This window comes from Falco punctatus (assembly GCF_963210335.1).
Source record: "Falco punctatus genome assembly, chromosome: 10".
NCBI classification, from domain to species: Eukaryota; Metazoa; Chordata; class Aves; order Falconiformes; family Falconidae; genus Falco; species Falco punctatus.
Window position 1 is genome coordinate 20,399,379 of NC_137590.1, and position 12,723 is coordinate 20,412,101.

The 12,723-nt window shown below is 38.8% G+C and overlaps 1 protein-coding gene across 4 annotated transcripts in view; it reads left to right on the forward strand.

The window, feature by feature from the left end:
• The window catches only part of SHANK2 (SH3 and multiple ankyrin repeat domains 2), a 320,358-nt gene that overhangs the window by 98,720 nt on the left and 208,915 nt on the right, over positions 1-12,723 (forward strand). For all 4 annotated transcript variants that reach the window (XM_080404889.1, XM_080404890.1, XM_080404891.1 and 1 more), the window contains 2 exons: positions 2,721-3,030; positions 7,524-7,693. In XM_080404889.1, coding sequence (XP_080261015.1) covers positions 2,721-3,030; positions 7,524-7,693 — 480 coding nt within the window. The remainder of the gene's footprint in view (positions 1-2,720; positions 3,031-7,523; positions 7,694-12,723) is intronic.

Genomic DNA, 12,723 nt, shown 5'->3' on the forward strand with positions numbered 1-12,723 from the left:
CTGTTTGTTTTCTGTAGTAAAGGCTGATTTTGCTTGTAGTTCTCTCCTTAGGAATAGGACGTTAATAGCAAAGCAAAAGCTAACTCCTAACCGGTCATGTAAAATCCTTGTAAGGTATGTAAGGGAAAAAGAACTAATTTAATCTGGTACCTGGAGAGTGTGTATACATACACAGTATGTCCTGTTTTTCAGTAGGAATGAATGTGCCAGTTTTGTGTTTTCTAAAATCTGTCTGTATAAATGTGTTCAGCAGTTCCCTGTCCATCCTGTTGCTGTGCCTGAGCACCATGCCCCTTGTGCTTCCTCCCCCTGCTGCCAGAAGGTATCCCACCAGCCTCTCAAAAGTTAACAGTAAACACCCCCAAAATGTTGGCAATATTTAGGTTTATCGATCTGTGGCTGGAAGGCTCGGCAGTCTGCTTGGAGTGTTACCTGTGTAAGTTAATGAGAGATTACAATTGAAGGAACAAATCCAGTTTTTACTCAAGTCCAAGACAAACTTTGGTGACCCTAAGGGAACAGTGTTAGATCTTCAGGTAGCAAACCTGTACATGCAAAACATTCCCTATACCTAGTTTTGTGTGCCTTCTCCTTTTCTGAAATTATTACAGTAGCTCTTCTGCTTCATTGTATCTGGGAAAGATCCCTGTCTTCAATGAAACAATTTCTAGAGTTGTATTTCGAATGTCAAAAATACAGGAATGCACAAACGGCATGTCTGTGTCACAGACATCAATCTAGAGGATCTGTATATGTCAATTTTGGAAATAAGTGCTGCGAGTTTTCTTTAAGTTGGTACTAACTGGGGCTTTCACTGTAACATTTGCAGCTCCGAGGTGCTTTCAGTTACACACTCTGCTGCTTTGAAGCATTAACAACATAGGAAATACGAAACACGAATATTCTGAAAATTACACAGGGTTTCTGATGGTTTCTAGCATGAATATTGGACTTCTATGCTTTATCCCCTTTAATAGCTTTTAGAGAGTACTTCCCTTATTTCAGCCTCGTTTCAAATGAAATATTATGGAAATAAATTTAAAGCCCTTTCCCTCTACACACCCTGTTCTCTTGTTTGATTGTTCTGATGCTGTTGAGCTATTTACCAGAGAAAGTTTTAGCTCATTAGAAATATGAAGGAAGTTATTCTAAAATAATTCAGAATTGCAGTTAATCATAACTGATTCTGGTGAAAAATTATATAAACCCTTCTTTTACTTGCAGTTCCATCTTTATTTTATGTTATAAATATGCTTTCAGTTTTGCTCTGAAACCTTAAATTTGGTGTGTTCTCTGAATTAAAGGCTGTATTTCAAGGCAGGACAGATTGATTCCTATGTATATTCATATTTATGTGAATTTATTTACTTGCACAGTATGACAGACATTCTTATTCTGTTTTTGTGTGTTTTTGAAGGGTATTGAATGCATAGGCATTTCTGGCACTTTATAAATGGCACTTACTGACACTTTAGACATGTAGGATGATATTTTGTGGGGTTTCTTTCCCAATTGAAATACAATTTTGTGAAAATTACAATAGCTCAGTAAAATCCTCAGAATAATGCCTGGCTGCCTTTTGTTAGTTATACGACTGCAACTTCTCAAATGTAAATATGTGTGCTTTGGATCAAATCCTGTGGCCCCACGGGTGCCACTGCAATAAATCAATGAGAGTAGTTGCATGAATGGGGACAGAGGCAAGCGTGAGTTTTCAGGGTCAGATCCTTTATTACCTTATTATATGGGTAGGAAATGCTATCGCATCTAGTGATAGCTGGGTGCCTTTTAGTAGGAAATTTGCCTTTGAAGTTGCACTTGGAACTGACCCATTACAGTGAGAGAAGGAGATCTGGAAAATGTAGTGTCTGCTTGTACAAATTCTCGTATGACTGTAGCACTGTACCAATAACACTGAAAGGATGGGCCCTGTGGTTTGTGTTAGATCTTTATTGCCCTTGCTTTTGTTTTCTGTTACGACTATTTCATTAGCTAGTGTATTGCACCTTTGGATGCAGTCATGTTCTCTTTGGGACACAGCACATGATAGAGTGAGTGTATTACCCTCGGGTAATATGTTCTATATACATGTTCTAAATAGTAATAGATGCAGTAGAAATGCCTAGATTAGAAAGAGGGGAATACCTAGGGACTAGAGTAATGTAATAGAGTTCTGCCAGGAGAAAAGTCTATGTCCTCAATTTTTAACCTGGAAGACAGGGATAAGGTGACTGTTAACACTACAGATTTCAGGTTAGGCCTCAACCTGCGACGGCACAAAATTCTCCTAGGTTGGGTGCCAATGAGAGAAGGAAGTTAGAAGTTCACACATCAAAACTTCTGCCTATCAGCCCTGTTCTGTGACTTTCTGATTGAATATGACAGCATAGGACAAATATGAACTTTTTGAGAGTCAAACTTGGCAATAATGAGGTGTTTCCCATTTCCTAGGCCATAGTTGAGACTGTTCAGTAGACTCACACCGCTGGTACTGCCTAACTGTTTATTAAAGCCAGTAAACAGGTTAAGGTTGCTTAGTTGTTTTCCATTTTAATGATGTTCTTAAAGATGATGAATTCTGTTAGCTATGCAGGCAAGGTAGTGTTTTTGTCTCCACAGAAGAAACAATGCCATATGTTGCTAAATCTTTTTATGGGGTGGTAAACAGATATGGATGATGAAATCATCTGAGGTTACTCTGGATGTCTGTCTTTACACAGTGCCCTTTAGAGAGGCTCCCACCTATTCAAACAGAAGGCGGAGACCCCCAAGCACCTTAGCAGCACCTCGGATCTTGCTTCGTTCCAACAGTGACAACAATCTGAACATCAACAACCTCCCTGAGTGGTCAGCCTCCTCTTCTGCTTCTTCACACCGCAGCCTTTCACCTCATCTACTTCAACAGATGCAGAATAATCCTAATGGAACTGTAAAAACTGTGGGGAGTTACACACCATCCTCTCGGAGCCGGTCACCATCCCTGAACAGGCTGGGAGAGGATGCCAAACGGCAGCAGCACAGGCACATCAGGTGACTTTTTGACTATTTGCACAGCATGAAATATCCCTGTTGTTATCATGCTGGACTTCCATGTTCTTTTATGTTATTTATATGCCTCTTTTGCACTCTATATAATATATAGGTAATACAGTCTCAGCACAGTGGAATATGTCCAAGTGTGAATATTTTAATTGGAAGCTCCAGCTGAAGCCAGCTGTTTCCTCACAGAGCTCCAGCAGCCATGCAGACTTTAAAGTCCAGCAAAGCAGTGACTTATCACTGAGTTTGCACCTCCAAATTAGGGTGCTAATTCTCAAGATCTTTTAATAGTTGAAATAGTGATTGTATTTAACAGCAAAGTAAAATGTTTCTATGATGCTTGGTCCCTTCATGAAAATATTGGTCATGCCTGAAACTTGTGTTGGAGCTGCTCAAGGGTGATGAATCGGAGACTGTGTTAAGTTCTCTGGTCTGTAGATGTGAGCTGAACCAAAGAGTAAAATGGAGGGAATAACGGGGCGTGGGCGGGGGTGGTGGTGGTGGAGAGGAATAAGTGGGGCTGTATAAGAGGCTGGCCTAGAGCAAAGAGGGCATCTTGAGATGGTGGTGATAGCTGGCATGGGTTTCTTTCATGATGATCTTTGCTGTGTGGTTGTTCTTTCCCTATGACTTTGCTGCTCTTTCTTTCCTCTTGAATTACAAATGTGATTTAGCATGCACTCTGTGCAAATGGCCTGCAGCCATGTCCCACTGGAGAGCAAATCCTGACTAATTAGGGTGATGTAGTTATTGTAAGTAATACAATAAAACAGAGGATTGTGCCTGGGTTTTGATCATAAATGGGGGCTTCAGCTTTGTGAAGCCACTGCCCTGTGAATAGGCAATTGCAGCTTCACTTTGAGGAAGACTCGGGAACTGCACACACATTACAAGTGTGCAAGTGGTGGGGCTGCACCAGGACAAGGGGTTAATGTGCAGGGCTGCAAAGATGAAGGCAGGCACAGCTGAGTACAGATGGAGAGAATTAGAACTTCATTGTTTCAACCAAAAGCATTTAATTCAGTGGTCATTTAAAGTATCAGGCTTTGTCTGTCCTGTTTCCTGATGTCAAAAAACATCCACTGTTCAGAGTAGAAAAGGACATGAGTATTGTTAAGAAATGCAGCTGTTGGTTTCTCTGTGCCATTTGTAAATGGATCTTAACTTGAGTCTTCAAGTCAGTGAAACAAAATGTCATGTAGTTGAAGCTGTCACCTGTTACCTTGCACATTTTCTTCTCCTTGCCTGTAGGTACCCAAATGACAATCACTATTTGTGGTAGTGACAATTCTGCTGGAGAGTGGGAATACAGTGCATTGTAAAAAAAGTTGTCTGAAATGTAAGAATGACTGGAAGGAACAGGATGCAAAATTGTTGTGCCAGTGGTGTCATGCAGTAGAGAAAGCTCATCTTACATTGTTGTGTATTACAATAATGCCAAAAACTCATTTGGTTTTAATTTGGGTGACCCTTTCTCACAGAGACCCATATCAGCTTAAAAACAGTCTGTAATAAGGCTTTGCTGAGGTGGCTGTGAGGTGTGTTGCAGAGAATGAGACCTCGTATTCCACTGGAATAGTGGTGATGCCACCCGAGCGGGAAGTTTTACCTTGGAGTCAATGGCTATGTTAGCTGGAAGGGTTAAAAAGCATCTTTTCATCAATATTTCTGGGATACACATTTACAAATTTTTGAAGTGGAAACAATCTGGGTGTGGGCACAATTAAATAGTATTTTTTTAATAAGCAAACATTTATTTATGTTGACTTTATTCAGTCCCTTTCTTCTTCCTTTTCTGAAAGGACATGATTTTGAAAACTAGCACAAATGACAGTGGAAACCAATGTAATGCCTGAATTTTTGTGGAACTAAAATTTTGGCCTTTCTCTTAGCACATCAGTATCACAGCTGCTTAAACTGCTACCTGGCTGCAGAATTTCATCTGTATCATCAAGACTTGTTTCAGAGATGTCCAGACTATGTGCAAGTACTGAGAAGTGAGCTGGAGGCTCTCTAAAGACAACTAAAAGGATTTTATGTATCATTTTTCCTGCAAGCAATGCCTTTTCTTGCCATAGGCCCATTTTGCCATCATGAATGGCACCTTACATGACACTTTCCTCACAGATTTTGTTTAACTGTGTGACCACCTACTTACTGTCAGCTAAATGTGGGAATTGTTGCTGTCTCTGCTTATTATTTGCAAATAATACATTCACCATGGAGCTGTTGCTCCCCTTAGATTAAAAAGCCCTTTTTGACGTAGGAGTAGATTGGGTTCTGGAGCAGAAGCAGCCTGAAGGGGTAGGTTAATGGAGAAGGTTAGAGCGTGGCAAAGGGTTAATGAGGTTTGTGAGCTTTGTGTTGTGGAAAGGGACTAGAATGTGATGCTGGAGGGTGTACTGTGTGGCTCAAGTGTTTATCTTCTGAAGTGTTTATCTTCTTGTGAAGCTACTGCTTTTCATACCAAACTGGTTTGGAGGGGGAGGCTGGGGGAGGCAGGGGAACTGGCACCCTTGCTGTGGAATTTGTCCCGTGGTGATTAGTGAAAGGAGATGCCAGCACAGCCTCAGTCAGGGCTGAGCCATCCAGGATGGCCACCACCTTCTGGGTGAGAGGGAAACATGTCAACACGTCTTCTGAAATCTCCGCATCCTCCTCCTGCTCTGTCATGGCATGGTATTTGCTGGCTGGGAGCCCAAGCTGGGGACAAGGAGGGAGAGGAAAGTTCTTTTTTTAAGTCATCTATCCTGTGTTGCAGACCTGATTTCCATTAGTAAGCCTGTCTCTTGAGAAACAATGCATTCAGTGCAAAGGTTAAATGTGCCATTTCCCCCTCCTCTTGCAGCGAGAGAAAAACTGAATGTATTTCTCTGATAGCAGTTAAAGAGGATGCTGGGACATAACATTGTGAATAGCTTCTACCAGACTAAGCAGAAAATACAGCTTGATCCAAGTGGAAATCGGATGTGTAGCAACAGTTTACAGATCTGGATTTTTTTATGGTGATGACTGTTTCTTTGCTTAAAATAAAAAAGGAATGGAGCAAAAGAACAGAAACCCAAACGTCATCTTTTCCTGTCTTCCATTAAACAACTGTGAGAGTTGGCTGAGGTTTCTGATACAAACTCCATCACAGACATGCAACCAGAGCTCACTTTTAAACCATTAAGTATGGCTTATCTTTATTACCACCTGCTCACAGTAATAGAAGAACAGGACAACAAAGTGAAAGGGGGTGCTATTCTAAATGGTAAAGAAGTGACTGCAGGAAAATTAAGGTGTTCATGATGTAGAAGATCCACTATGTTTGGTTTTTTACTAGACAGCTTCTTCTTCACCTACATTGAGAGCCTTATCAACTCCTATTTTGGCAGGAGATTGATTTAAAAAAAACAGGGAAAAGAAACAGTAAACTCTGGCCCTCATATTTCGTTTTGCTTATAGCACTTCGAGATCGTTTCTTTCTTCTTCCAAGGAAATAAGTGGAGTGTTACAATGCTAGTTCACCATTAAATCATTTTTTCTTTGGTATCTGGTACCCTATCTTTTTTCTATAAATCTTCATGAATATTCTTCTTTCTCATGATTGTTTACGGTTTCTAGACTTTCTGTGCAAGACCTCAAGTTTTAATGCTGTTTGTTTTGGTTTTTGTTTTAAAGCTGAATAGTAGTGTGTTGCAAGTTTGTTGTAATATCTTCTGTAGGTTTTCCACCCTCTTTATTTTTCACTTCTTCCTCTTTTTGTATATTTTTGACAGTTCACTCATTGTTCCGCAGGCTTAGTAATGATCTTAATGCATTGTTCACTGGCTTTCAATAATTTGTTTCTTTATACACCATGAGTAGATTGAATGTTGTTTGATGACCTATGGCTTATCTGGGCATACCATGCTGAAGTCATTGGAAGAGCTACTGATTGCCATCAGTAAGAAATGATCTTTCAAAGAATATGTTAGCTGTAAGAGCCATGCATTGTGCAGATCTAAAATTTAGCTTCAGGCCTTGGAGTGGTGAAGTAACTTGATTATTCAGTCCATTCAGTTAATATTTCAGTTGTCTTGATTGTTCAGTTAATGTTACAATATTACAGAGTTATCCATTCCCAACAATAATTGTAAATACTGACATCTTGAAGTCTCTGACAAATTGTGATGCTTGTAATATATGATTTGCATATAATTTTAAACTTCGTCAAGGTCTGTGAACAGGCAAAGAAAACTAAAAACTTTAGTGTCATGTGTTTCCTTTTCTAGGCTATCATGATCATGTGAATATTGATCATGTTTCATATTGCAAGATTTCAACCATTAAAAGCATGTGTTTAGGCTGAAAAATGTGTATTTTTTCTGCAGAGTTACATGTTTTAGTGGAAGGCAATTATGCTATTCACTGCTTAATTTAATCCTGCTAATGTGATGGTAAATGATTTATTTTGCTCATTTTAAATAAACCATTAATATTTTTTTAATTTCAATTTCCAGTGCCATTTACAATCCTAGTGCCAACAAGGATACTCTGTCTGCCTTGGATTATCAGGGTCCAAAACGCAAGCTTTACAGTGCTGTACCTGGAAGACTTTTTATTGTCGTAAAGCCATATCAACCTCAAGGGGAAGGGGAAATTCATCTGCACAAAGGAGATAGAGTCAAAGGTATGTAATCAATTTTGAATAAACATTTTCTCCTACTAGATGGAAATCTTATTTTAAAATTCCCTTCTATTTTAAGGGTGGAAGAAAAGTTCAGTAGAAGTGCTTTTATTCATTTGTTTCTTTACAGGGTTATTTTGCTCCTAGATCTATTTTATAACCAATGCATATTTAGCTACTGTTTTAACTGCAAGCGACTTCAAAGTACTACTGAAATTCAGAAATATGTGCAGTAATAGCAGCATTGTCTTTTACACAGAGCACGTAATTTCCTTCTGTAGTCATTATAGGAAGACAACTCCAGGGCTTTAAAAGGTTGTAAACATGTCAGCTATCTAAGCAGCTCAGGAAGGAAACAGAGATAAGGTCAAGTCTGTTTTAAACCCTTTCCTCAAGGAGCAATTTATTGGTTAAGTAGAACAAGCCCCCTCCTGAGAGTTAGTATAAGTAGGTAGGTATAACCTACTGTAAATATTTTGGGGAGGAAGTGTGGTGGTGCATGTATAATTTCTGTCCTCCAGTGCGCTTCTCAACTATGTTAAAATCAAGGCCAAACTTTTTGTTATTATTTTGAAGACAGTAAGTACATCCAGGTACAGCTGAGAAAGTGGGCAATGTGGTTTACAAGATTGACCTTCCAAAAGGTGCATTGTTACGCAGTTTCAGCTGTGGTTTTGCCCATCCAGGTAAAACTGGTCATGGAATAAAAAGATCTTCTGCTCAATCCATACAAACCAAATACCAGTTATGGAAATCAAATAAAAGGGAATAAATTCACTATCCTAAATAAAAGTGTTAAGGAGCTGAAAATTTCTTTGCAACTGAAACTACTTATCTTACAAAGGAAAACTTCAAACGTCTCCTCCCTTGAGCCTGCGAAGAGTAGTTGGAAAGAAAGGGGGAGCCATTAGAAGGTATTTTTGTATTTTTAGTTTTGGATGTGGCTGATGAAGCGTTTGTGGGTTTAGTAATTTTTGTTAACTCAAAACTTCAGAAGGTGTAGGACAGAAATCTGAAGAATGCTGCACTGAAAGATAAAATATATGCAAGATTTCATTATAAATGCAAGGATGAAGGAGGAAGGTTAAACTTAGGAGAGCTGATGATGTCTGTAGGGCTGAAAGGATAATTTTGCAGCTCTGGGAGATTGTGCCCTTATCAGGTAGGAAGCAATGATTTTGAGCAAAACACAATAGCGCACAAGAACTTTTGGAAGAGCTCATATAAACACTTCATAAAACAATATAAAAGTTCCCAATTAATAGAAGTTATCTAGGCTAGACTAAAATTAATGGAAGGCAGGGAAAGATATGATATTATAGAATTTCTTGGGAATGCCAAATATCAAATAAAATTAAAGTCATAAAAACCTGAAGTCATGTTGTGTTCAGGTGACTTACTGGACTTAAAGATGTTGCAATGTTTTTGTTTATGTAGAGGATCTAACAGCAACATAGGTTCTTGTCACCAGCATAAAACAATACAGACTCCAGGCAGTTCTGGAGAAAGACAAGACAGAAAATGTGTTGCCTGGCAAAAGTAGAAACAGTGCAACAGGTTGCTTGGGATGCTTAATTTCGTAGAGGCATTTGTTATCAGACTGGTTGTTTACATTAGAATTTGAGACTATTATATACAAAAATAACCTAAGAATAAGATACTTAATTTTCAACAAAGAGTTTAATATGTCTAAAACATTAGTTCAGGAGCCCTTGGTTCTAAGTTATTATGGCAGACTGTAAAACAATACAAGAAGAAATTAGTCCACTTTTCAAGTCTTCTTACAGTAGTATGATCTAAACTTGAGACCAATGATTTTTGTGGGCAACGCTAGCTGATGAATGTCAGAATGCTGAAATAAAAAATGAGATTGTGTCTGGTCTGTGAGTTTTGAATCTCTCTTTATGGGGAAAATGTATGTTTCCTGAAACTGGCTATAAATTAATTATTACTGTTAGAAAAAGGGGGATATGCCCATCCAACATCAAATCATCCCTTCAGGGATTATCTTTTAATCTTCAAGTATATGATTTACACATAGAATTAAAGTCTGGAAGAGGTCTAGCATTTGCAGGCACACTTATTTTAGAGTATTTTATAGAACTTTGATGCAGTAGTCTAGTGAGATTTCTGTACGTGTCAGTTTCCTTTTAGAAAAAGTTTGGAAACAGAAAAAAGTGTACATCGGAATTGTCAGTGTTACTACTTAGGATGAAATCTTGTGAAGCGTAATTTAAGGCTGTTTGCACAGCAAGGCTGGAACACCATATGACAGACTCCCATTGCTAATCAAAGGAAAAGCTTCCAGAACAAGATCAAATCCTATTTTGTGTTACCATGTCAATGGTTCCTCAGTTGTCATAAAAAATACATCAGAACGAACACAACAAGACCATATAGAGAACAAAGAGCCCAGGTTTAAAGACAGTGATGCTTTAGAAAGGTCTTAGTTGTGTGATAGCATTGAGGAAGCCATTCAAATTTAGCATATGTGACAAAAAATCCAGGTTCAATTAAATGTGGATTTGCGTCCCTGTTCCAGTCAAAATGTAATTATTTATAGAGAATAAAAAAAATTACTCCAGTGTGGGAGATCGATAGGCTCCCTCTCCATCATCCAAAAGCACAGGCAGTAGAGCTTTTACAGTCCTCAGCACTTCTTGCGTGCTGTGCGAGTGTGAGAACCTCTGGCTGTAAGGAGGTCCTGCTTTTTTTCTAAGCAGAAATTCCACTTGGTACTGGATATATTTTCTGTCTTCTAGAGACTTGCTTAGCAAGACCATGATCCAGTCAGCACTGAGGTTTTGATTTTCTGGGGGTACACATTCTTGCTTGGGGTTTAGTGACTCACTGTGTGGAGGAAGTGAAAGAACATTAAATCCTGTGTAATTCAGGTTTTCCTCACTTTGGAAAAACCTTAGCCTCACAATTACAACAAAAAAGCTTTGTCTTAGTCCCTCTCCTTTACCAACTTGGTAGCTGCACTGTTCTGTATAAAACACTGAGGCTGATGTACTGGCTTCTTGGATTGTTTTGAGGGATTCAAACGTGGATTGGTGTTTGGCACAGCATTCTGACCTGTGTCAGTCTGACCCTGGGGAGATGTTCATCACAAGTACATCCCATGAGACTAATCACAGTAGAGATGTAGCAAGGCATTCATTACAGGGATAAAAACCCAGAGCAACATATTAGAGAAACGGATTAGTTGGGAAATGTTTTTATGGATTTTCTTTTTTCACTTGGTAGAATTAGAAGGGTCACGGAGAGGGATGAATTCCTAAACTCTTGATGAAAAGTACTTTCATCAGATGAAGATGAGGCAGATTTTTCTTTTCTTTTCTAAAACCGCTATGTGCATGAGTGACAATAGTTTGCAGTATACAATACAAGGAAACTGCTCAGAGAAAGCTGTGAATGGACAAGGTCCGAAGAAAATGTAAACTAAAGAAAATGTTCATGTGTTAATAATAAATTACGTAGCCTGTACCAAAATATCTGCTTTATTTTCAGTTGTTAGTCATACATACTGACATCATTTGTGTGTCTGCCACTCATGAGAGAAGGGCCATGGGTGTTGTAAAAATTAATCTGATAGCTTTATTTGTACAAGAACAACCCTAATCTTTTGTTTTCACATAAATTAAGAAGACCTAGCATCATTCTTCACCAAAACACTTGAACGTATTTTGTTTCTTTCTTCATTTTGTATCTAAAAGTCCATAGCAATAAATCTGCCACAATCCAAACACACACGTGTATATAAAGTATCTGTAAAACGTATTTTAATCAGCGTTTGTGTTGCTAAATTTAGTTCTTAAACTGAGAATCAAGTGGCCTCTTTTATGTCAAAACTCAGATGTATGAAGAAGAATGCAGTGCTCCAAAGTTCTTTGTGAGCAGAGAACTAGCAGTTTTCTTTGTCATGAAGATAAAGCAATACAGAAGTATCTGTGCATCCTTGAGAGGGTTACCTGTGATTCAGATCTGTACTAACATACCTTGTTGGAAGGGTAACCAATATACGTTCCAGGTACCAATCAACATGGCACAGACCATCTCCAGTCACTGAGAAACAAAACAATCAAAAATATTTTCAGAATCTGTTATATTAAAGCATCCCTGAAATGCATACGAGTTATCCCTCACTACGTAGGAAGAAAAAAACCCACATGGTTGCCTGATTCGAATACTTTGAGAACTTTTGAAGTCTCACTGAGCTCACGTTTTGTTTTTCTTGTCTTTCTGTGTGGTTTTATTACACCATTTCCATTTGCCATCTGATTTCTAGTTATTTCTTCCATTTTTCAGGTCCCAGGTCGTAGTGTAGTTTGTCCATGAGTGGCTTCCAACTGTAAATTTTTACTTTCCTCTCTTATTTTTGTTGCCTGCCTTGATATTACTACCTCCTCTCTTTCACCTGGAGGGGAAACAGAATATAGGGCTAGTTCTGGAAAATACTCGGTTTCTTTAACTCTTACCGTGATTAAACACACTTTCTAGTGCTTAGTATCTGGAAAAAAGGGGAGACATTTCAGTATCTCAAATATGCTCCAACAGACTTTTTCACGAACCTTCTGAGATGCCTCCTGTGCAGGCACAGCCTGCACATCTGAGAAGAGTTTACCACAAGCAAGGTCTGTTCTCAGCTACATTTTCTGGGCTCAGAGAAACGGTAGTAATTCAGTACTAGAGATTCAAGCATCTGTTCTGGGCGGAAAGTCGGTGGTTCTCAGCATTAGAAAGATTGACCCTTGCAACAGTACTTCTATGTCAGTGTGATCTCAGCCAGTAGGGCAATCCAAATATATCGCTAACATTTTCATTTCTTGTGAAATCTACTTGTAAGTCATTTTGAAAAAGAAAGATTATTAAACCCCTGCTGTGCTTGAAGATATTGCCAACAGACAGTGCTTGTGGGCAGAAGGAAAGTTGGTCTCTCGGGTTTTTGCGCTTGTTAGATTAGTAAATAAAATACTGGAAGGGGAAGATCCTCAGAAATACTGTGTTGTTTCTTCAGGAGCATTTTGTAC